Source organism: Monodon monoceros, unplaced genomic scaffold (assembly GCF_005190385.1).
Source record: "Monodon monoceros isolate NGI ecotype Baffin Bay Population unplaced genomic scaffold, NGI_Narwhal_1 Super_Scaffold_10, whole genome shotgun sequence".
NCBI classification, from domain to species: Eukaryota; Metazoa; Chordata; class Mammalia; order Artiodactyla; family Monodontidae; genus Monodon; species Monodon monoceros.
In genome coordinates, this window is record NW_021703766.1 from 54,338,764 (window position 1) to 54,360,370 (window position 21,607).

The 21,607-nt window shown below is 49.7% G+C and overlaps 2 protein-coding genes across 4 annotated transcripts in view; one reads left to right on the forward strand and one right to left on the reverse strand.

The window, feature by feature from the left end:
* LOC114908066 (NACHT, LRR and PYD domains-containing protein 7-like) overlaps positions 1-21,607 on the reverse strand; it is a 582,624-nt gene that overhangs the window by 120,672 nt on the left and 440,345 nt on the right.
* CACNG6 (calcium voltage-gated channel auxiliary subunit gamma 6) lies at positions 5,952-20,724 on the forward strand. 3 transcript variants are annotated; one of them, XM_029245176.1, is made up of 4 exons: positions 5,952-6,267; positions 11,321-11,395; positions 13,123-13,260; positions 20,477-20,724. In XM_029245176.1, the coding sequence occupies exons 1-4, from the start codon at positions 5,952-5,954 to the stop codon at positions 20,713-20,715; spliced, it is 768 nt and encodes a 255-aa protein (XP_029101009.1). In that variant the 3' UTR covers positions 20,716-20,724. The 3 variants fall into 3 exon arrangements, with proteins under 3 accessions (XP_029101009.1, XP_029101018.1, XP_029101027.1); XM_029245185.1 differs by lacking the exon at positions 13,123-13,260 and having other exon boundaries at positions 5,955-6,267; positions 20,477-20,715; XM_029245194.1 differs by lacking the exons at positions 11,321-11,395; positions 13,123-13,260 and having other exon boundaries at positions 5,955-6,267; positions 20,477-20,715.

The window sequence follows — 21,607 nt, forward strand, 5'->3', positions numbered from 1 at the left end:
ATGTTTCACTCATCCATTAATTCAGCCATTCACTCCTTAACGTTTTTGAGCATCTGCTAATGTACCAGGCAGTGTATTAGTATCAGGATCCCCACTGGTGCTCTCAAGGAGGAGTCAAAAACCGAACTCCAGGCAGGGCGATCGGTGCTGTAACAGGGGCCAGGCTGGGCAGCTTGACCAGAGAAGAAGAGACAGAGTGACCAACTGACAAGAGTGGGTAGTACTTGGGGAAACTTCCTGGAGAACATTAGACCCAAGCTGGGTTTCAAAAGGATGAGTGATGAAGGGGGTGAGGAAAGCTTTCATGGGAAAAAAACAACTCGAGTCAGCTTGTGGGGGGGATATAAGAGCATGATGTATTGGGGACAGGGCTCATCCTTTGGGGATGCAGAAGGTCAGGGTAGGGGTGGGAGATAAGACCAGAGAAGCAGCTAGAAGCCAGAGTCTAAGGATGCTACGGTTCCCGGCTGAGGAGTTTGGACTTTATTCTAAGGGTAGCAGGAGACACGGGAGAGCTTGGAGCAGGTGAAGGGCAGGATTAGACGTGGGTGTCAGAAGGAGGCACCTGGGACGTGGGAAAGGGCTAGACAGGAGGCCAGTGCTGTGGGATAGATGAGAGAGGGTGGCAGCTGAGCTGGGAAAGGGCTCTGGGGGTAGAGGGATGGGGGAATGGATTTGAAGGTCACTGAGGACACAGAAGGGACAGTGCTCAGTGGGTTTCCCTTCATTTGCTCAGCAAAGATTTCCCAAGGTCCCCCATCTGCCAGGTCTTGTGATGGACTAGAAGACTGGAGGGCAGGGGACCAGGGAGGGATTCCATGGGGGCAATGTTGGAAAGAGATGCTGGGAAACAGAGGGAAAGGAATACAACTAGCGGGACAGAGGGGAACTTAGTGTAGGGATGACAAATGGAGGGAAGGACAGGGAGAGACAAATTTGGTGGAAGACGGGGGCAGAGCTGGCTAGGGGGTAGTGGATTCTAGAGTCCAAAGGCCAAACATAAAGCAAGAAAGGTGGAGGATGGGCAGAAAGGAGAGCGGTGGGAAGGAGGGAAGGTGGGGGAGGAAGGATGAGGGCAACAGAGACCAAAACTAGGTGAGTCACAGGGACAAAGGAAAAGATCAAAGATACAGAAAGGTGATCCAGAAAGGAAAGGAAAACGGACAGGAGAGAGATTGCCACCAAGATACACAAGTCAAAACAGAGAAGTCGGGCTTCCCTGATGGCGCAGTGGTTGAGAGTCCGCCTGCCGATGCAGGGGACACGGGTTCGTGCCCCGGTCCGGGAAGATCCCACATGCCGCAGAGCGGCTGGGCCCGTGAGCCATGGCCACTGAGCCTGCGCGTCCGGAGCCAACGGGAGAGGCCCCAACAGTGAGAGGCCCGCGTACTGCAAAAAAAAAAACAAAAAAAAAAAAAACAGAGAAGTCTCAGAGATGCAAATATATATATATACACAGCAATGGAGGGGTAAAGCTGCAGAGAAAAATGCAGAGATGTGCCCAGAAAGACATGTGGAGACTCAGAAGCACGCACAGGGTATAGGATCCATCTATTTCTTTTGTTTGTTTGTTTTCAGTATTCAAGAAAGTCATTGAGTCCCAACCTGTTCTAGACCAGTCTAGGTGCAAGGAATGTGGTATGGAACGGATAGCCAAGGTTTTGCTCTCCTGGAACTCACAGGAGAGACACAATAAACAATATATATAAGAATTTCAGTTGCAGAGAAGTGTTTTTCAAATGAAGCAGGAAAGAGAGTTCCCTGGTAGCCTGGTGGTTAGGATTCCGGGCTTTCCCTGCCATGGCCAGGTTCAATCCCTGGTGGGGGGAACTGAGATCCCGCAAGCCACACAGCACAGGTGGGGATGGGGTGGGGGGAAAGCAAAGCAGGATGTGGCGACTTTAGGGGAGGAGCCTGAGGAAGAACCCACTGCAGCAGTAACAGCAGTGGGTTGTGAGAAGTAAAGGAACGCGACAAGCATTCTGGCCAAGCAGAGACCCCACAAAAGCCCTGAGGAGTCGCCGATTTTTGAGGAGACCCCATGGCGAGCAGATGAACAAGGATGAGAAAATTGGGGTGAGGTCGGAAGCGTGCGCCGGGGGCCTGTCATGTGGGGGCTTGTAGCCCTGGGAAGAAATTGGAATTTTATTCTAGACCCCATGGGATGGGCATAGGAACGACATGCTCCTGTTTTCATTTATAAAAACAAAACAAAATAACAGAACCGCGTCGCTGAGAATAGATTTAGGAGTGAAGCTGGAAATAAGGAATTAAGAGGCTGTCGTCCTTGGCTAGTTGAGGCTGATGGTGGCCTGGACCAATGTGGAACTGGTGAGGGTGGAGAAAAATGGAAGAACAGGAAATGGGATTTTGGAGGCAAAGCCCATGGTGGTGGCGAACCGTATGTAACAGAGGAGGGAAAGAAAAACCAGAGAGAAGAGAAAAACTCTTAACTGTGTGAAGTTGGGTGGTGCTGCTATGTGTTGCCTGGAAAGGGGTCACTGGGGGAAGGGATCAGGTGGGAGGGGTCAAGCATCCTCCTCGGGCCATGACAAGTTAAGAGAGGCCTGTGAGAAATCCAAGCTGGGGTATCAGGTAGCCAGTTGGATATGTGAGACTGGAGCTTGGGGGAGAGGTCATGCTTGGAAATATAAGTTTTGGAAATGTCAGCATATAGGAGACAGCGTATTTAAAGCCTCAGGACTGGATGAGGTGACCTAGGAGATGAGTGTGGATGACAGAGAAAGAACCCGGCCAGAGACTCGGGGCCATCTGCATGGTGGGGGCAGGGAGGGAGATGTAGTTAAGGGGGCAAGGAGTGACCATGAAGTAGGCAGACGCCAGTGCTGAGAACCAGAAAAGGATCTGCGGAGCAAAGATAACATGACCCTGACTCGAGGTCATCGCCGTGCAGCGGTAGGAACTGGAGTTTTGCCTGAGTGAGTGGAAGGAAGAGATTGTGGGAGGGGAGGTGGAGGGAAAGGGAGGCCAAGCCATCCTTTTGGTATGAAAGTGACAAGAACTTTCCCACCAAAGAAAGTTCATACCCTTTCTGTGAAAGGAGAGAAAGGAAGGCTGGCAGACAGGGAGATGGAAGAAAGAAAAATAACTCCCGAAAGGAGTAGAGCCATTAAAGCAGGCAAGATTGAGAAGGATGGGAAGGCCCAGGGCCGGGAGGGGAAGATGGATTCAGGAGGCAGGGCAGAGGCACTGCAGGAAGGTGTCTGATTTCTCAGAATGGAGACGCTGGTGGATGTCACCCAGCCCGACTCCCATTTCACGTTGCTGCCAGCACCAGGCACTTTCTCCGATTCCCCTCTGAGTCCTGCCAAGGCCTGGGAATACCCGGTGAGGTGAAGGAAAGAACAGGTTTCACTCATTCATTTAAGAAATAGTCCCTGAGGCCTTCCAGGCACCAGGCCTTGCAATCTCAGAGCTGGGAACTCAGATCTGAAGACAGGCAGCGCGGCCAATCGGAATGCAGAGGGAGGTGTGCTTTGAAGGGGGGCCCTTCCCTAGCTTGGGAGGGGATGTCTGTGTGTCACCATCTCCCTTCATCCGTCCATCCATTTGCTCATTCATTCATTCATGCAGATCACCTATGCACACTTCCTAAGGCCTCCTGTGTAGCATTTTGGGCTGGGTGGTGCTGAGGCCAATGAGATGGGGTTCTCTTGCACCCGAGCCCTGCCAGAGGCTTATGGGAGAGCCAGACACAGATGTACACAATCGCAATCACATCCCAGGGCCATGCATGCTCCAACGGAAGCAGCACAGGGCGCCCGGCGGACAGAGAAGGTTAGGATGCACCGGGCCGGCTGGAGCCGTCAACCATGGGCAAAGGAGTTGGTGAAAGGTGGGTCCCCCCTGGGCCATCGCAGAGGGGCTGCGGGAGGGAGTGAAGGGGTAAAGATCAGGCCCTGCTGCCATTCCACACGGCTGTCCCCGTCCCTGTCCCTGGGGGAGCTGAAACTGCATGGAAGGTCCCCCGGGGGTGCCCCGTCTAATAAACTCGATGAAGAGGACTGTGGCTCTGGTTCCCATGCCCCTGACACCAGCTTCTCCCTGAGGCCTGCCCTTTCCACCTCCTGGGGAGCTGAGGACCCCAGCCCGGGACTCTCTCTTACCATCCTTCAAGATGCAAGGGATTTGGGCCCCAGTCTTCTCCTCCTCAGACTAGGGGTCCAGGCCCCCAGCCCCTCCTCCCTCAGACCCAGGGGTCCAGGCCCCCAGCCCCTCCCCCCTCAGACCCAGGGGTCCAGGCCTCCAGCCCCCTCCCTCCCGTCTCACGAGTTAAAGTCCCCAGTTTCTTCTCTTTCAGGGACCCAAGACACCGGCCCCAGCTTTCTCCTCCCTCATACCCAGGAGTCCTGCCTCCCCGCCCCTCTTCCCCTGGACCGAGCAGTTCGGGTTCCCAGCCAGGCCTGCTCCGGACCAAAACTCCTGGTTCCCCGCCCTGCCCCCTCTCCCGCCAGCTGGGAGATGGGACCCTCAGCTCCCGCCCTTGCCCCTTAAGGAAGTAAAAGTCCTTTCGGTCTCCAGCGGGTCAGGACCTGACCCCCAGCCCCTCCTCCCAGGGCAGACGTCCTTCTCCCTGCCCCTCGTTCCCTTAAAATACCCGGGATCCCTATGGCAACAGGCGGCGGCAACAGGTGCGGGTGTTATTTACGGGTCGAGCCCAAAATAGCCGGCGATGGTGAAGGGGGTGGGCGGATGGGGGCGAGGCTGGGAGTGAGCGGAGCTGCCGGGCCGGCGGGCGGAGGCAGTGGCGTGCAGAACCGACGGCTCGGAGGCATCGCGGAGCTGGGGTCGGCGCCGCGCAGAGGCAGGAGAGCGAGAGGGGTCCCTACCCAGGAGACGGGGGTGGGAGGCCTGAGGGAGGCGCCTGGCCTGGAGCTGAGCCTGGAGCCGTCCCGACCCGGCCGGCCCTGGGAGCCCGGGGGAGGGGAGCCGAGTGATCCCAAAGGGACACCGAGTCCCTTCCGGGTCCCAGTTGTCCTTTGAGCCGCGTGAGGGGACTTGGTCCCTATTTCCTGAGCCGCATTGCGGACCACAGCACCTTCATCTGAGCCCCAGCAGGGACCCCAGGTCCCCCTCCTGAGCCTTGGGGGTGTCCCTCAGCCCCTTTCTCTCAGCCCCTAGGGCAGACCTTCTCTGGTCTTTTCTCTGAATGGCCAGGGAGACCCCCCTCCCCTCTTCCTGAATTCCAGCAGGTCCCCAGCCTCCTGTCTCTGAACCCCAGCCAGGACTCTGCTGGTCCCCCCTGTGAAAGTTGGGGGAATCCTACTGCCTCTCTGAGACTCAGAAGTAATTCTGACCTCCCCTTCTGAACTCCCTGCGCCCCAATTTTTCCTCTTCTGAACCCCAGGGCGGACCCAACTTCTCCTTCACCAGACTCTGAGCCCCAAAGAAGCCAGGAAGCATCTCCTCTCAAACACAGAGAGGACCTCAGCTCCCCTTCCTGTGTATCTCAAACTTTGAGCCCTAGTGGGAAGCTCGGATTCCCTTCCCCCAAGGAAACACAGCTTCCCTTTGGTGATTCCCTCCAGTGGGGACCCCAGAGCAGCCCCTCAGAGCTTCAGCTGACACTCAGTTCTCCTGCTTCTGGAGCTCTCAGGCCCCCCTCCTGGGTACCCAGGTTCTAGCCGTGAGGCTGGGGGAACCTAGCTTTATCTCTAGTCTCATCTTCTTTGCTGAGCTTCTGTGGGTACCCCAGGCTCTTCTCTGAACCTCAGAGGGTTCCCAGCAGAGGATCTAGGTCCCAAAAGTGACCTCGATTTCCTCATTTGAGGTTCCAGGGAGGATTCAGATCTTCCCATTTCACAGACCAGTGGAAACTGAGCCCCTCACCTGCTTCAAGACCCCAGGCGCTTCCCTCCCCACTCCCACCCCTCAGGAGCCCGCCTCAGCTCTGCCTCTTCCGCACCTGGGCCCTATCGCCCGCGACGAGGATGATGATGTGGTCCAACTTCTTCATGCACGAGGAGGACCGCCGGCGGCGAGCTCACGGGGCGCGCAAGGCCAGGATGACCCCTGAGCACGAGGGGAAGATCAAGCTGGCGCTGCTGCTGACCTCCGTTGGTGCCACGCTGGCAGTGCTGGCCGTGGGCACCGAGTTCTGGGTGGAACTCAACACCTACAGGGACAACGGCAGTGCCGTCTGTGATGCTGCCCACCTGGGGCTCTGGAAGATGTGCACCAAGCGACTGTGGCAGGCGGACGTGCCCGCCGGCAGAGACACCTGCGGCCCAGCGGAGCTGCCCGGAGGTGAGAGGCCGCCGCCCCCGCGCAGGGCTTGTATCACGTGTCTGAGAAACCCGTGCCTGAGCCCCGAGGAGAGAGAGCTTGCACCCTCAGAATGCGCCCCTACCCACATCAACCTGTGCTCCGGGGACAGCCTCTGCCCCAGGCACAAACTGTGCAGAGAGGGAGTCTGTACCCCCAAACTAGCCTGCACCCCCAGGCCAGTCTGTAGCTCTAGACCAGCCTCTGCCCCCAGAGCAGCCTGTTCCCCCAAACCCGTCTGTGCTCCTAGACCAGCCTGTACCTCCAGACCAGCCGGTGCTCTCAAACTGTCCTATGACCTCCAGAGCTCCTATGCTCCCAGCACAGCGTGTGATCCCAGACATTTCTGTGTCCCCAGACCAGCCTGTACCCCCAGCAAGCCCATGTTCCTAGAGAAACCTTGTGCCTCTGCACACAGCCTGTGCCCCCGGACCCAGCCGATGACTCCGGACACAGCTGGTGCCCTCAGACAGCCTTTGTCTCCCAGAAACGCTCGCGCCCCTGAGACAGCCTGCACCCTTAGAGAAAGACTCTGGGTTCCTGGTGTCAGCTTGCTCTCCCCACACTGGAGACAGCCTGCACCCCCAATCCTGTGGGCCCTGGGGAGAAAGACCACCTTGATGCCCACCCCAAAGTATGCTGTTCCCTCCTGCCGATTCCACCAAACGGCTCTCACCAAAGACCTCCCAACATCCCAGGGCAGACCTTGTGCTTCCTGGAAAATCTGCTTCATTTCCTACCCATTTCACCTCAAATTCCCCAACTGGACACTCCAGCCCTTCTCATTTTCTCTTCCAGGCACCCCAACACCCCTCACTTCCCTACAGAGTGGCTGTTTCACCCATACCCATGCCAGAGAGCTATCCCGTACCTCTTACTCTCCCAGACAGGCCACGCCATGCCCTAAACTTATACCAGAGAGACATCCTATACGCCTAGGGGACAGGAATGGGATCTCACTCCACCTCTACTGACCCAAGGAAACTATCTGACACCGCTCAGAGCCCATTTAGGATGTCGCATGCTTGGTCACCCGTATGGCATCTGCAACACTCTTTCCTCTCCAAAGGATGTCCTATAATCTCAGTACCCCTCAAAGAAGATCTATCCCTCTGGGATCCAGATGGGATTTCCCTCCTCCTTCACTTTTCCGGATGTGATCTGTTACATCCCTAGGGTCCAAATAAGGATGTTCCAAGCCTTTGATAACAAAGTGGGATGCCAAGCACCCTTGTTATCTGAGGTACCACCCAGTCAGCATGCAGACTGGCTAATTCTCACCCCTCAGAGCCTCAAGCAGGAAGTTCCCAAATTTTTGACAAGTGGGATACTCTGGCAATAAAAAATATTAGATGCTAATGTAGTGCCCGGCTCTGTTCTAAGTATTTCACTTGCATGAACTCATCAATCCTCATAGCAACGCTATGAGTAGTTATTATCCTCCCCAAAATGAGGAGCAAGAAATACAAATGTCACAGTCTATGCACCCAGGCTAGTCATATGGGGTTTGAACCCTGGTCATCTCTGTTCTTTCTTTTTCTTTTAAATTTTAAAAAATGTTAAAAAATGTATTGGAGTATAGTTGATTTACAATGTTGTGTTAGTTTCAGGTGTACAGCAAAGTGAATCAGTTATACATATACATGTATCCACTCTTTTTGTAGATTCTTTTCCCATATAGGCCATTACAGAGTATTGAGTAGAGTTCCCTGTGCTATACAGTAGGTTCTTATTATTTATTTATCTTATATATAGTAGTGTGTATATCCCAGTTTATCCCTACCCCCCTTATCTCCTGGTTACCATAAGTTTTTTTCCTACATCTGTGACTCTGCTTCCGTTTTGTAAATAAGTTCATTTGTACCCTTTTTTTAGATTCCACATATAAGCGATATCATATGCTATTTGTCTTTCTGTGTCTGACTTATTTCACTCAGTATGGCAGTCTCTAGGTCCATCCATGTTGCTGCAAATGGCATTATTTTGTTCTTTTTTATGGCTGAGTAATATTCCACTGTATATATGTACCACATCTTCTTTATCCATTCCTCTGTTGACAGACATTTAGGTTGCTTCCATGTCCTGACGATTGTAAACAGTGCTGCAACGAACATTGGGGTGCATGTATCTTTTTGAATTATGGTTTTCTCTGGATATATGCCCAGGAGTGGGATTACTGGGTCATATGGTAGTTCTATTTTTAGTTTTTTAAGGAACCTCCATACTGTTCTTCATAGTGGCTGCACCAATTTACATTCCCACCAACAGTGTAGGAGGGTTCCTGGTCATCTCTGTTCTTAACAGCGACACTGTATTGCATCTCACTAGTCCATAAATATGTCCCAAAGGTCCTCACTGCACTGGGGGGGCTGTCCCGCCCCACCTGACTGCATAATATGGGGTCCCTCACATCCCTTGATGTCTCCCTAATGGTCAGAAAGAGCTTCAGTCTCCTTAAAGGACCATCATCATCATCCCACAATCCTGACCCTTCAGAGGACATCTCCCAAATTGCAAGATTTCAGAAATATCCCACACATCCCATGGCCCATCAAAGGACATCCCAAAGGGGGGTGACCCATATCCTACTCTTTTCCAAATGGGATATGCCATATCCTCTGGGGTCAGAGACAAGATGCCCTAAATCATTAGTAGCCAAAATGGGATGCCAGACACCCCATACTCTCTCAGAAAGATGTATCACACCTTCTTATTCTCTAGTTGAGACCTCCCATTTCCCTTGTAGAGGAAGACCGCTTTCCCCCCACCGACTGGTGGCAGATAGCATCCTCGCCGTTTGTTCTGCTGCACAGAGCATCCTTTACTTTTTGCTGCTGCGGGGTCAGGACTCACATTTCCCACTGCTCCTGCCAGGACATCTCATGCCCTTTTCTTTCCTTGACAGTACCAGGTGGAGTGTCCCACACCACCTCACCTGTCTCTGGAATTTATCTCTTGTCCCTCAGCATCCCCCTTCAATTCGGAAAGTTCCTTTCCACTTCCCCAGACCACCTGACCTGTCCCCTATTTCTTAATACCCCTCTTATTCTCGACCTCTCTCCTCCCTTTCCCTCTGTTCTTTCCTCAGTTTCCCCATCTGTGGAATGAGAAAGTTGGAGTAGGTGAATTCTGTGGAAGTTCTGGTCTTAAAATGCAATTTAGAAAGCACCATTTTTTTTTTTTTAGTGTGGGCTTTCTTGAACTTCAAGTACACAAATTTGGATGAATCATACTTTTCATTTTCTGCCACAAAATCATTACCAGCCTTTGCAAGATCCTTCATGTGCTTTATTTCACATCCTTATTCTTTTTTTCCATTCTTTCCTAACTCATCTCTTTAATGCATTTGATATGCATCCATGGATGTGTGTTTTAACTTAGAAAAATAGTGTTTTTAATATATGTATGTATTTTAATTTCCATAAATGATATCGTGCTATAGATTTTTTCCTATTTTCGATTTTTTTCCTCAACACTGTTTCTCAGATCTTTCCGTGCTGCTTTCTGTTAGTCTAGTTTGTGGCTACTAGGTGCTGCAGAGACTTGCCCATCACATTTCCTTGTCTATTCCAGTAGAGATGGGCACCTAGGTTGATTCCAACTCCCTGTTTATTTATTTCTTTCTTTTTGGCTGTGCCGTGTGGCATTCGGGATCTTAGTTCCCGGACCAGGGATCGAGCCCAAGCCCACTGCAGTGGAAGCGCAGAGTCCTAACCACTGGACCCCCAGGGACGTCCCCCCACCTCCCTATTATTATAAACAGTGTAGCAATGAACATGATGCAACCCATATATGTTCCTGCACGTGGTTTTTTTCTGAATGTATACCCAGAAGTGAAACTGTTGGGTTATAGGGATAAACATACTTCACTTCATAAAGTATGTCAGAGTGCTTTCCAAAAAGGCTAGTACCCATTTACACCCCCAGCTGTTTCCTCTTATCCTTCCAATGCTTGACATTATCCTTTGAATATTTGCCCATCTAACTGATCCAAAGTGCCATGTCCTGCTGATTTAAGTTGCATTTCTGTGATCCCTGCTGAGGTGGAGCATCTCTTCATGTACTTGTGAGTAATCCACGCTTCCTCTTCTATGAATTGACTATTCATATCCTTTGCCCAGTTTTCAGTTGGGTTATCTCTCTTTTCTTGCTGATCTGGAAGAGTTCTTTGTGTAGTCTATACATGAATCCTTTCTGAGATAAGAATCTCTCCTGAGGGCTTCCCTGGTGGCGCAGTGGTTGAGAGTCTGCCTGGCGAGGCAGGGGACGCGGGTTTGTGCCCCGTTCCGGGAAGATCCCACATGCCGCGGAGCGGCTGGGCCCGTTAGCCATGGCCGCTGAGCCTGCGCGTCCGGAGCCTGTGCTCCGCGACGGGAGAGGCCACAGCAGTGAGAGGCCTGCGTACCAAAAAAAAAAAAAAAAAAACAAGAGTCTCTTCTGAGTCTTCTGCCTGGATCTTGGGGTGCTTTGTTAAATAAAGCGATTATCCATTTCTTTCTTTTTTTTTTATTTTGCGGTACGCGGGCCTCTCACTGCTGTGGCCTCTCCCGTCGCGGAGCACAGGTTCCGGACGCGCAGGCTCAGCGGCTATGGCTCACGGACCCAGCTGCTCCGTGGCCTGTGGGATCCTCCATGCACCAGGGCACGAACCCGTATTTCCTGCCTCGGCAGGCAGACTCTCAACCACTGCGCCACCAGGGAAGCCCATTCATTTGTATTCTCACTGGACCCTACACAAACTCATATGACAGAGCCGGGAAACAGACTGTTAACTCACTTTATACAGGAAGAATTGGAAGCTCAGAGAGGTCAATAGCCCACTCAAGGCCGCAGATCTGGACCTCAAAGCTCTGGATTTGAATCGCAGCTCCTGTGATAGCAGGTGGTTTCACTTCTCTGAGCATGAGTTCTCTCTATCAGGGATGTTAATTTCATACTTCTAGGTTATTGTGAGCTATGTTAAATGTCCAGCCCTGAGCTTACACTAGGGGCCTCCATGTCATTACCTCTCTTTTTCTCTCTCCTGCTGCCACAGAAGCAAACTGCACTTATTTTAAATTCTTCACCACGGGAGAGGATGCTCACATCTTCCAGAGAACCACAAAGAAAGGTAAGAACTTTTTGCCCGGTGGAGGGGATATGCTGACCACGCTAAAGGATTCCTTTTCTTTCTTTTTCTTTTTTGTAAATTGAAGTATAGTTATTTCCAATATTGTGTTAGTTTCAGGTGTACAGCAAAGTGATTCAGTTATTTTTTTCAGATTATATTCTCTTATAGTTTATTAAAAGGTATTATAATTCCCTGTGCTATACAGTAAGTCCTTGTTGCTTATCTATTTCATGTATAGTAGTTTGTGTCCGTTAATCCCAGGGGGGTTCTTGATAGCATTGTACTCTTCTCTGCTTTGCCACAGGATGGGCACAAGCTCCTAAATCCTGGCGAGGTCTCATCTTTGGAGAGAGGTGGTTCTCCAGAGCCCTGTGTCCAACATTCCCGCCTCAGCTCTGCTTTTGCCACATGCCGTGTTACTTTGGGCAAGTCCCAGCCCCTCTCTGTGGATAGTACGTTAACATCTCACAAGTGTGCATCTCCCACGTGCTAAACACAGCGCTGGGTGTTTCATTTATAAGAGTTCCAGTCCTTGCCATGACCCTGCAGGGCAGGGGCTTTATCTTAATCTTCCAGATGAGAAAACACAAGTCCATAAATGGTTTAATTTATTTCCCCAGGAAGTGGCAGAGGCAGAGGCAGGATTCGAACCCAAATAATTCCAAATGTAAAGTAGTGCTCTCCAATAAAATATTCCATGAGATTGGGAATGTTCTGTATCTGCACTGACCGATATGGTAGCCACTGGCCACATGTGGCCGGTGCAACTAAGACACTGAGTTTTAAATTTTGTTCAATTTAAATCCATTTAAAATTAAAAGACCCTCCGTGGCTAGTGTCTACCATTCTGGACAATAAAACTTTTAAGGCTTTACCCTTTCTACTCTAACCACAGTCTCTCCATCACCCCAGTATGTCAGTATCCCCACCAGTAAAGGAATTACGGTCAGTATGTCAATATCCCCACTAGTAAAAGAACTGTGGTATGTCATGAACCTTATCTGGTCTTTGTAAGGATTTAATGAAATGATGCAGCTAAAATATGCAGTATGGTGCCTGGCACATAGTAGGTCCTCCATAAACAGTGGAGGACTCTTTATGGAGGACCTACTTACCCTCTCCACTCCTTTCTGTCTTATCTTGGTGCTAAGCGATCTTGGGCAAGTCGCTGTGCTCCCCTAGGATAGCAAAATAATCACAGGGCACACATATGGAACAAGTGCTGTGTGCCAGGTGATGCACTGGGTACATTACATATGTGATTTCTAATCCTCACAGCAGTCAAGTAGAGATTTTGATCTTGATTTTCCAGAGGAGGAAACTGAGGTTCAGAGAGGTTCAGTGACTCTACCAGAATCTTCCAGCCAGGAAGTAGCAGGGGAGAGTTCTGACTTGGATCATTCTGCTGTAATGTACCACCTTCTCTGTTGTCTCCCACACACCGCACTGCCTCAGTTTCCTCACCGGTAAACAAATGGTGACCAGATCATAAGTAATACTTGGTAATTCCCATCTCCTTCTAATTCTGGCTCTGTCCTTTCTTTGCTCTGTGACCTTAAGCAATGAACTGACCCTTTCTGAGTCTTAGTTCTTCCTTCAACAGTATAAGTAAAACATTGAACTGGATGATCTTCTACTTGAAAATTCTTCTCTAGTCCTGGATCTTCTGGGAGTTCTCTCTACTCCCTACATCCTGTATTCTCTACTTCCCCTTCCCCTCCTCACAGAGGTAAATATGGCAGCTGCGGTGATAGCAGTGCTAGGCCTGGCAGTCATGGCCCTGGGGTGCCTCTGTATCATCATGGTGCTCAGCAAAGGTGCAGAGTTCCTGCTCCGGGTTGGAGCCATCTGCTTTGGCCTCTCAGGTGAGGGTTGAGAGCCTGCAGACTGAGGACATTGCATGCTGGGAGGTCGGGTCTCCAAACACCATTGCATGTTGGGAGGTCAGGTCTCCAAGCACTGTTGCATGCTGGGAAGTTGGGTTTCCAAGCACTGTTGCATGCTGGGAGGTCGAGGGAGGCCTCCAAGCCCTGTTGTAGGCTGGGAGGTTGGGTCTCCAAACACTGTTGTGTGCTGGGAATTGGTGGAAGCTCAAAGGCTATAGAAGTCTCAAAGATGGGAGAGTTCTAAGTTCTGTTGTTGACTGGGAATTGGGGAGTCTCCAAAGACTTCTTTAGATTGGAATCTAGGGTCCCCAAGTACTGTTGCAAGCTGGGACGTTGAGGGAGGTCCCCATGCACTGTTGCATGCTGGGAAGCACAAGGCCTATAGTAGGCTCAAATATGAGGATGGTCCAAGCACTGTTGTTGGCTGGGAATTGAAGGTTCTCCAAACACTCTTTTAAATTTGGACCTGGAGTCTGCAAGAACTGTTGCATTTTTGGAGTTGGGGGTCCAAAAAAATTCTGCATCTTGTGAAATGTAACCCTCATTGGATCAGATGTTTTCTAAGGTGGATAGATAAGTCATAAACTATATAAGCTTCATTTATTTATCTTTCGTGTATCTACTGAGCACCTACTATGTTCCAGGCACTGAGCTAAGGGCTGGAGATATAAGATTAATAAGACAGACACTGTGTCTGCCCTCATAGAGCCTAGATTCTGACAGAGATAGACAGTAACCAACAATTACACATATAATAATCCAACTATAATTGTGATGAGAGTTACAATAAAGCATATAAGGGGTACACACTGGGGTTGGGGGGCTTGTCAGAGAAACTTCCTGAGAAAGTGATATTTAGGCTGACAATCGAAGGAGGAACAGAAATTATCCAGTCAGAATATGGAGTTGACAGTAGTGGTGGCCATGTTGGTGATGTTTGTTGTTGTGGTGGTAATGTTGGTGATGCCCTTGATATGGTAATAGTGGTGATGGGATAGCATATATGTAGTCTGTAAAAGACTTGGCAAGTTTAAAAGAAGATGAATGAACAGAATGGAGATCAGAGCACAGAGCGGGGCAAAGTTTGCGCAAATGTACATGGTAACCTTAGTTAACAAATGAAGTAGAGGCTTGGTGCAAGATGAGTCAAGGGAGGTCCCTGGTGGTCCAGTGGTTAGGACTCTGCGTTTTCACTGCAGAGGGCATGGGTTCAATGCAGAGGGCGTGGGTTCAATCCCTGGCTGGGGAACTAAGATCCTACAAGCTCCGCGCGGACAAAACGAAAACAAAAATAAAGGAGACAGGGAGATATGAATGTTCAAGAGCACACTCGAATAGAAATTATTAGGAATCACATTCTTATTATTGTTTTGTGCCTTAGAGAGCTTCCTAAACAAAGGGGGAAATTCAGTCATTCCCTGTCTTTCATTTATTCATTAGAAAGGTGTCTGCCCTTAACGAGATTATCATCTGGTTAAGGACAGAGAAATGATACAAATCATCCCACAATTACAAACTGCAGGAAGTGCTATGAAGGAAAAGTAGAGTTCTGTGAGGATGCATAACGAGGGCACTTCATTTAAAGCAGAATTAGAGAAAGGCTCTCTGAGGAGATGACACTTAAAACATCAAAGTATGGGTAACCAAGCTAGAAAGAGTTCGGTGGATTTCGAGTCCTGAAAGAATGCCAGTGAGGCTGGAGCATGGAGAGTAAGGAGGATACTGGTTTAAAAGACAAACCAAGAAATCAACAGGGAATCAAAAGATCTGGGTTGGAGTCCCAAATTCCAGCCCAGGGAGGAGATAGAAATTAGGCAGATAAATAATGCTCATATAAATTAATATATGTTAACAATTACCAATTGTGGTAAATGCTATAAATGAAAAGTAAAGAGTCTAATGAAAATGTATAACAGGGAGACCCAACAGAGACTTGACTGGTGGTGGTCAGGGAAGCCTTCTCAGAAGAAGTGTAATTCAAGTAAGGAATTCTGTAGAGAATGAGGATGTGTAAGGTGGGCTCAGGGAGGGGTAAGCAGACAGTTATTCCAAGAAGCACAAAGGTCTCCAGGCTTGAACAAATTTGGTGCATTTAAAGTCCTGAATGGGACTTCCCTGGCGCTCCAGTGGTTAGGCCGCCGCGCTTCCACTGCAGGAGGCTCGGGTTCAATCCCTGGTCTGGGTGACTAAGATCCCGCATGCCACGCGGTACAGCCAAAAAATAAAACAAAAATAAAGTCCTGAAAGAAGTCCTACTCCATACTGCTGTAGGATGGGAAGGGCAGCTTGAGAGGAGGCTGAAGAAACAGGCAGGGGCCAGGTCACGTGGGCCCTTCTAGGTCATTCGAGGGAAGTCAGGTTCGATCAGGGAGAAGGTAAAGTGATGTGCCTAAGAGAAGAGTCTTGGAGTAGACCTGTCTGGGCTCAAACCCACATGGCTCTTTTCTAGGCTTCAATTTTCCCATCTGTAAAGTGGGGATAATAATAATAATACCCATTCATAAGGTCTAGTGGAAGAGGTGAGATGTGGGAGCATTTGGTTAGATTCTTGTTGCAAAGCTAGTGTGTCAAAGCCAGAGCTCCACAAACTACAGCCCATGGTCAAATCCTACCTGCCTCTTGTTTTGGAGTTAGTGACATTTTTTTTTTTTTTTTTTTTTTTTGCAGTACACGGGCCTCTCACTGTTGTGGCCTCTCCCGTTGCGGAGCACAGACTCCAGACGCGCAGGCTCAGCGGCCATGGCTCATGGGCCCAGCCGCTCTGCGGCATGTGGGATCTTCCCAGACCAGGGCACGAACCCGTGTCCCCTGCACCGGCAGGCAGACTCTCATCCACTGCGCCACCAGGGAAGCCCTGGAGTTAGTGACATTTTAAAACCATAAATCATATTGTGGTTCCTACCTAGATCGAAAGCCACGGATGAATTTCCACCACTAGAATAACGTGGCTGCGAGGTCTTATGTGGTCTGGCTCCTACGTGAGACTTCACCTCTTACCATTTGTTCTCTCTGTTCTGTCCATATTAACCTCTTTGCTGTTCTCAGACCCTCCAAGTTCATTCCCTCCTCAGAGCATTCTGCACTGCTGTCCCCTCAGCCTGGAATGCTCTTCCGCCAGCTCTTCCCATGTCTCATTTCTGCAGACCATTTCAGCCGCTGATCATATGTCACCTCCTCAGAAAGACCATTGTTGGCCACCTTGTCTAAAGTAGACCCCTTCCCTGCTGTGTCCCTACCTTGCCTTATTTTTCTTCGTAGAATTGATCACTACCTGAAATTATGCATTTATGTATGCCTTTGTTTGCTAGGGCTGCCATAACAAAGTACCACAGACTGGGTGCCTTATACACCAGAAATGTATTTTCTCACAGTTCTGGAGGCTGGAAGTCCGAGATCAACATGTCAGCAGGTTTGGTTCCTTCTGAGGCCAATCTCCTTGGCATGTAGATGGCTGTCTTCTCCCAGTGTCCTCACATGGTCCTTCCCCATGCTTGTCTGTGTCCTAATCTCCTCTTCTTATAAGGGCACCAGACATACTGGATCAAGGCCCACCCTAGTGACCTCATTTTAAGTGAATTACCTCTTTAAAGACCCTAGTCATATTCCAAGGCCCTGGGGATCAGGACCCCAATGTGTGAACTTTTGGGGGGATGCAGTTCAACCCACATCAATACATTTACCTGATTTTTGTCCATCTCCCCTTTTGGGGTGAATTTCCAGGAGGACAGCCCCTTCATTAGGTTTTTTTTTTTTTTTTCTGGGCCGTGCTGTGTGGCATGCAGGATCTTAGTTCCCCGATCAGGGATCGAACCCGTGCCCCCTGCATTGGGAGCACGGAGTCTTAACCACTGGACCGCCAGGGAAGTCCCTAGTTTTGTTCTTGTATTTTATATATATTTTATAATGAGAGTTCAATTAAGATCTATTGACTGAATGAGAGAATGCATGAATTAGCAGTGGAATGAAGGGGACTGGATGGTGTCGCTCCCTCGTACAGATGCTTTTCCACCTCCAGTGCTCTGATGCTGACCTGCATGAGGTCAAGAAAGGATCACAAAGGGACCACTGAGCCATGCTACGCAGACTCCAGGCTGTATTCTCCAGGCCCCTGACTTAAAACCATGGGGGAGGGCTTCCCCGGTGGCACAGTGGTTAAGAATCTGCCTGCCAATGCAGGGGACACAGGTTCAATCCCTGGTCTGGGAAGATCCTACATGCCTCAGAGCAACTAAGCCTGCAAGCCACAACTACTGAGCCTGCAAGCCACAACTACTGAAGCCCGGGTGCCACAACTACTGAAGCCTGCACGCCTAGAGCCCGTGCTCCGCAACAAGAGAAGCCACCACAATGAGAAGCCCGCGCACTGCAACGAAGATAGCCCCTGCTCACTGCAACTAGAGAAAGCCTGCACGCAACAACGAAGACCCAACACAGCCAAAAATAAAAAATAAATAAAATGAAATAAATTAAGTTTTTAAAAAAAGTTAAAAAACAAAACCATGGGGAAACTGGGAGTGTAGGGAGGAAGGAAGTTCAGAGATCAAGGTTGAAGTCAGACTCTGGGGCCTGAGAGGGGAGGCAGCCAGGATGCATGAGCCATGCATGACCATTGGAGGGTCCTACGTGATCTTACTCCGCCCACCTCTGTACTTCCGCTGCCCACCACCCCCCTCCCCTCCCCCATCCTCTTTGCTCCGCTGCACTGACTTTTCTTTTCTTCCCTCTAACACACTCTACTCCACCCTACCGCAAAGCCTTTGCACCAGCCATTCCTTCTGCCCAGAATAGCCATTGCTGTTTTGTGCATGGCTGGCTTCTTTTCGTCCATTTGGGTCTCAGCTCCAATGGCTTTTCTGATGACACCATGTAAAGCCCCAGCCCCACCCCTGGATGTCACGGCCCTTCCCACCACTCTGTTTTTATCTCCTTCCTAGCGTGCATCACCGTCTGAAATTATCCTGTCTTCTCACATGTTTACTTTGGCAGTTACAACCTGGTCGCCCGCAGGCCAGCGACGGCCCATAAATGTCCTTTGTTTGGCGGGCAGCGTCTAAAGATTTCTCTGAGCCAATATTTAAAGACTGGGTGAATTCCCGTAAAAATCATAATCGTTTAAAAAAATGCTAGCTGTTCTTGAAAACTCAGAAGACCTGGTCTACTAAGCCGCCGTTTCTGACGGGCTGCAGTTGGCTGGAGCCGGGTTTGGGCTATGCTTTGTCATGGTCCCCACCGCACCTGCCTGCTCACTTGTTTGGACTTTCTCATTGTCTATTGGAGACATTTGAGTTTTTCAAGCCTTGGTTTATTTGTGTACCATTTGTCTCCTCCAAGTAGAACATAGGTTCTGTCAGGTTAGGGTTCTTTGGTCTGTCTTGTTCCTTTCTTTTTCTTTAATCAAATTGCATTACATGACTGATTTTCTTTCCGTTTTGTAATCCACCATCACTCTCTTTTCTTTTCAACTTTATTGGGATATGATTGACAAGTATAAATTGTGTGTGTGTATATATATATGCACACACATATATGTATATATATATGTATACACAATTGTATATAAGGTATACAACTTGCAGGATCTCAGTTCCCTGACCAGGGATTGAACCTGGGCCATGGCAGTGAAAGTGCTGAGTCCGAATCACTAGACCGCTAGGGAAGTCCCCTACAGCTTGATGTTTTCATATATTTTGATATACATCATGAGGTGCTCAACACAATCAAACAAGTTAACACATTCATCACCTCACATAGTAACTTGTTTTTTGCAGTGAGAACATTTAAGATCTACTCTCTTAGCAAATTTTATGGACACAGTATTATTAACTATAGTCACCATGCTGTACCTTAGATCTCCAGAATTTATTCCTCTTCAGACTGGCAGCAGTCTCCCCATTTTCCCCCTCCGCTCAGTCCCCGGCAGCCACCATTCTGCTCTCTGCTTCTATGGTTTCAATTTAGATTCCATCATCCCTCTTTACTCAAGTCTGAATGGAGTCTTAATTTGACTTTTGTGATTCTTGATTCCTTGGTTTGCTTTGTTCTTTTCTTAAGTGGTGAAAGACACATTAACATAAAACTTACCATTTGAACCATTTTTAAGTGTCCACTTCTGTGGCGTTAAGTCCATTCAGGCAGTTGCGCAGCCATCACCACCATCCATCGCCAGAACTTTTGCATCTTCACCAATTAAAACTCCGCCCCCATGAAACACCAACTCCCCATTCCTCTTCCCCACCCCCGCACCCACCTTCTACTTTCTGTCTCTCTGAATTTGTGTCTTGTTCTTTCTTTCTCTCCAGCGTCTAAAATCGTGCCTGCTATAGAGTAGGTGCTTAATAAGCAGTAGTTGAGGAGGTGCTGGTGAAACTGCAGAAATGCATCTCGGGGGTCTCCGAGGAGCTCCGGTTCTTTATGTCTCAGCACAGAAAGAATTCAGCGAGAGGCCAAGTGATAGATAAGAAGTGATTTATTAGAATAAGATGCTTGTGCGCCTTACAAGCGGGTGAGCTAGAGGGTGCCACGCCGAGAAGTTAGTGGGCTAGAGTTTTATAATCAAAGGAGGGTGGGGAGGGGGAGAAGACCACCTCCTTCCTCATTCTTGAGTAGACGTCAAGCTTCCATCATCAGCTCTGCCTCCAAGTCAGGCGGGAGGGTTTTCTTGTCCCTACGTGGTCAAACTGGGACTGTCATGGCCCAATGGAAATGAGCAAAAAGGCGGTAGCGCATACTAGAATATGATGAATCATCTCAACTTTCAGCACAATGTCAACTTTTCCTTATATTTTTGTTTTTAATGTGCGCAGAGGAGCATTACCTTAGGAATCAAGCCTCTCTGGGCAGGATGTGGGTCTTATTTCACCATTGTTTCATTGTCTGGGGGCATGTCTCAGGCTTCTGTTGCATGGTTGTGTTGCTAAGCGAGCCTGCTTGGTTTTGTGGTTAAGCGAACCTGCTTTCTTGAGCGATCATTAACTTACAGGGGTCTCCCATGCTTTTTTTCCTTTACTTACAGTCCCCTAGTGGGATTAACTATGTAATCACCTACTTTGTCCCTTTACTCTGTTCCTATCACTAGGGGGTCCCCCAGGTTTCTTGTCTGAGTAAGCATGTGATGGGGTATATTGGGGGAGAGGCTCAGACCTCCGTTGGGGACCCCAGGGGCCTGAGGGCCACATCTGTTCTCCTCTCCCCACAGGCCTGCTGCTTCTGGTCAGCCTGGAGGTGTTCCGCCATTCCGTGCAAGCCTTGCTGCAGGGAGTTAGCCCTGAGCCTCCCCCGTCCCCGGCCCTGACCTATGAATACTCCTGGTCTCTGGGCTGTGGCGTGGGGGCCGGCTTGGTCCTGATCCTGGCGAGTGGCTTCTTTTTCCTGCTCACCCTGCCTCCCTGGCCCTGGGGCTCCCTCTGTCCCAAGTGGGGGCACAGGGCCACCTAGGGTCATCGTTGTGCTTTCTCTAAGCAACTCCCAAACCCTTCGCCTTTCTCCATTGTGCCCCTCAGAATCTTTTGCCCCATGTCCTAGAGAAACTGTGTTCTCCCTGCTCTGGGGGCCCATGCTCTTTGCACAGAACTGCCCCTCACGCCCTCATCTTTTTTCTCTGTAAATATGTCTTTCTCGGGGGCTGAATTTGGGTTGCTTAGGAGTGGGACGGGGAGAGGATTTTTGCAAACGAGGATCCCCAGGGAAGGCTGGTGGGGACCTGATGGGGTAACTAGGGAGTGGGGGGGGGGAGGGGACGGGGGGTCTGGGGGGGGAGTTGGATCTATTTGTTCCACAGATTTGGATGTATTTGCTTGTGGGAGAGACTTCCTCCAGGGAAACAGGGGAATGGGGGAGGAGAGAATCTCTGGGTCTGACCTCACTGTGGCCTGATTTGGGATTAAAGGTTTGGAAATTTAACAACTTTGATTTGGAGTCCGTTGTGATTTGTACACTCCAGGGTAGAGAAAAGGGGTCACTTGTGCTCTCCAGAAACCCACTACATGCTACTTGTCAGCCCCAAAGTCACATGTCAATGAACCCATAGAGAGTGACAGAAAACTCAACAGTTTGGAACACAAACACTGTTATGGATTGAAGGGGTCCCTCCTGAAAGTATTTGTTGGGGTCCTAACCACCAGGACCTCATAATTGACTTCATTTGCAGATAGGGTCTTTGCAGATGTGACCAAGTGAAAATGAGGTCATTAGGGTGGGCCCTAATCCAATAGGACTTGTGTCCTTATATGGAGAGATTAGGACACTGATACATGCAGAGGGAAGATGAGGTGAAGAGACACAGGGAGAAGATGACCGTCTACCAGCCAAGGAGAGGTGCCTAGAACAG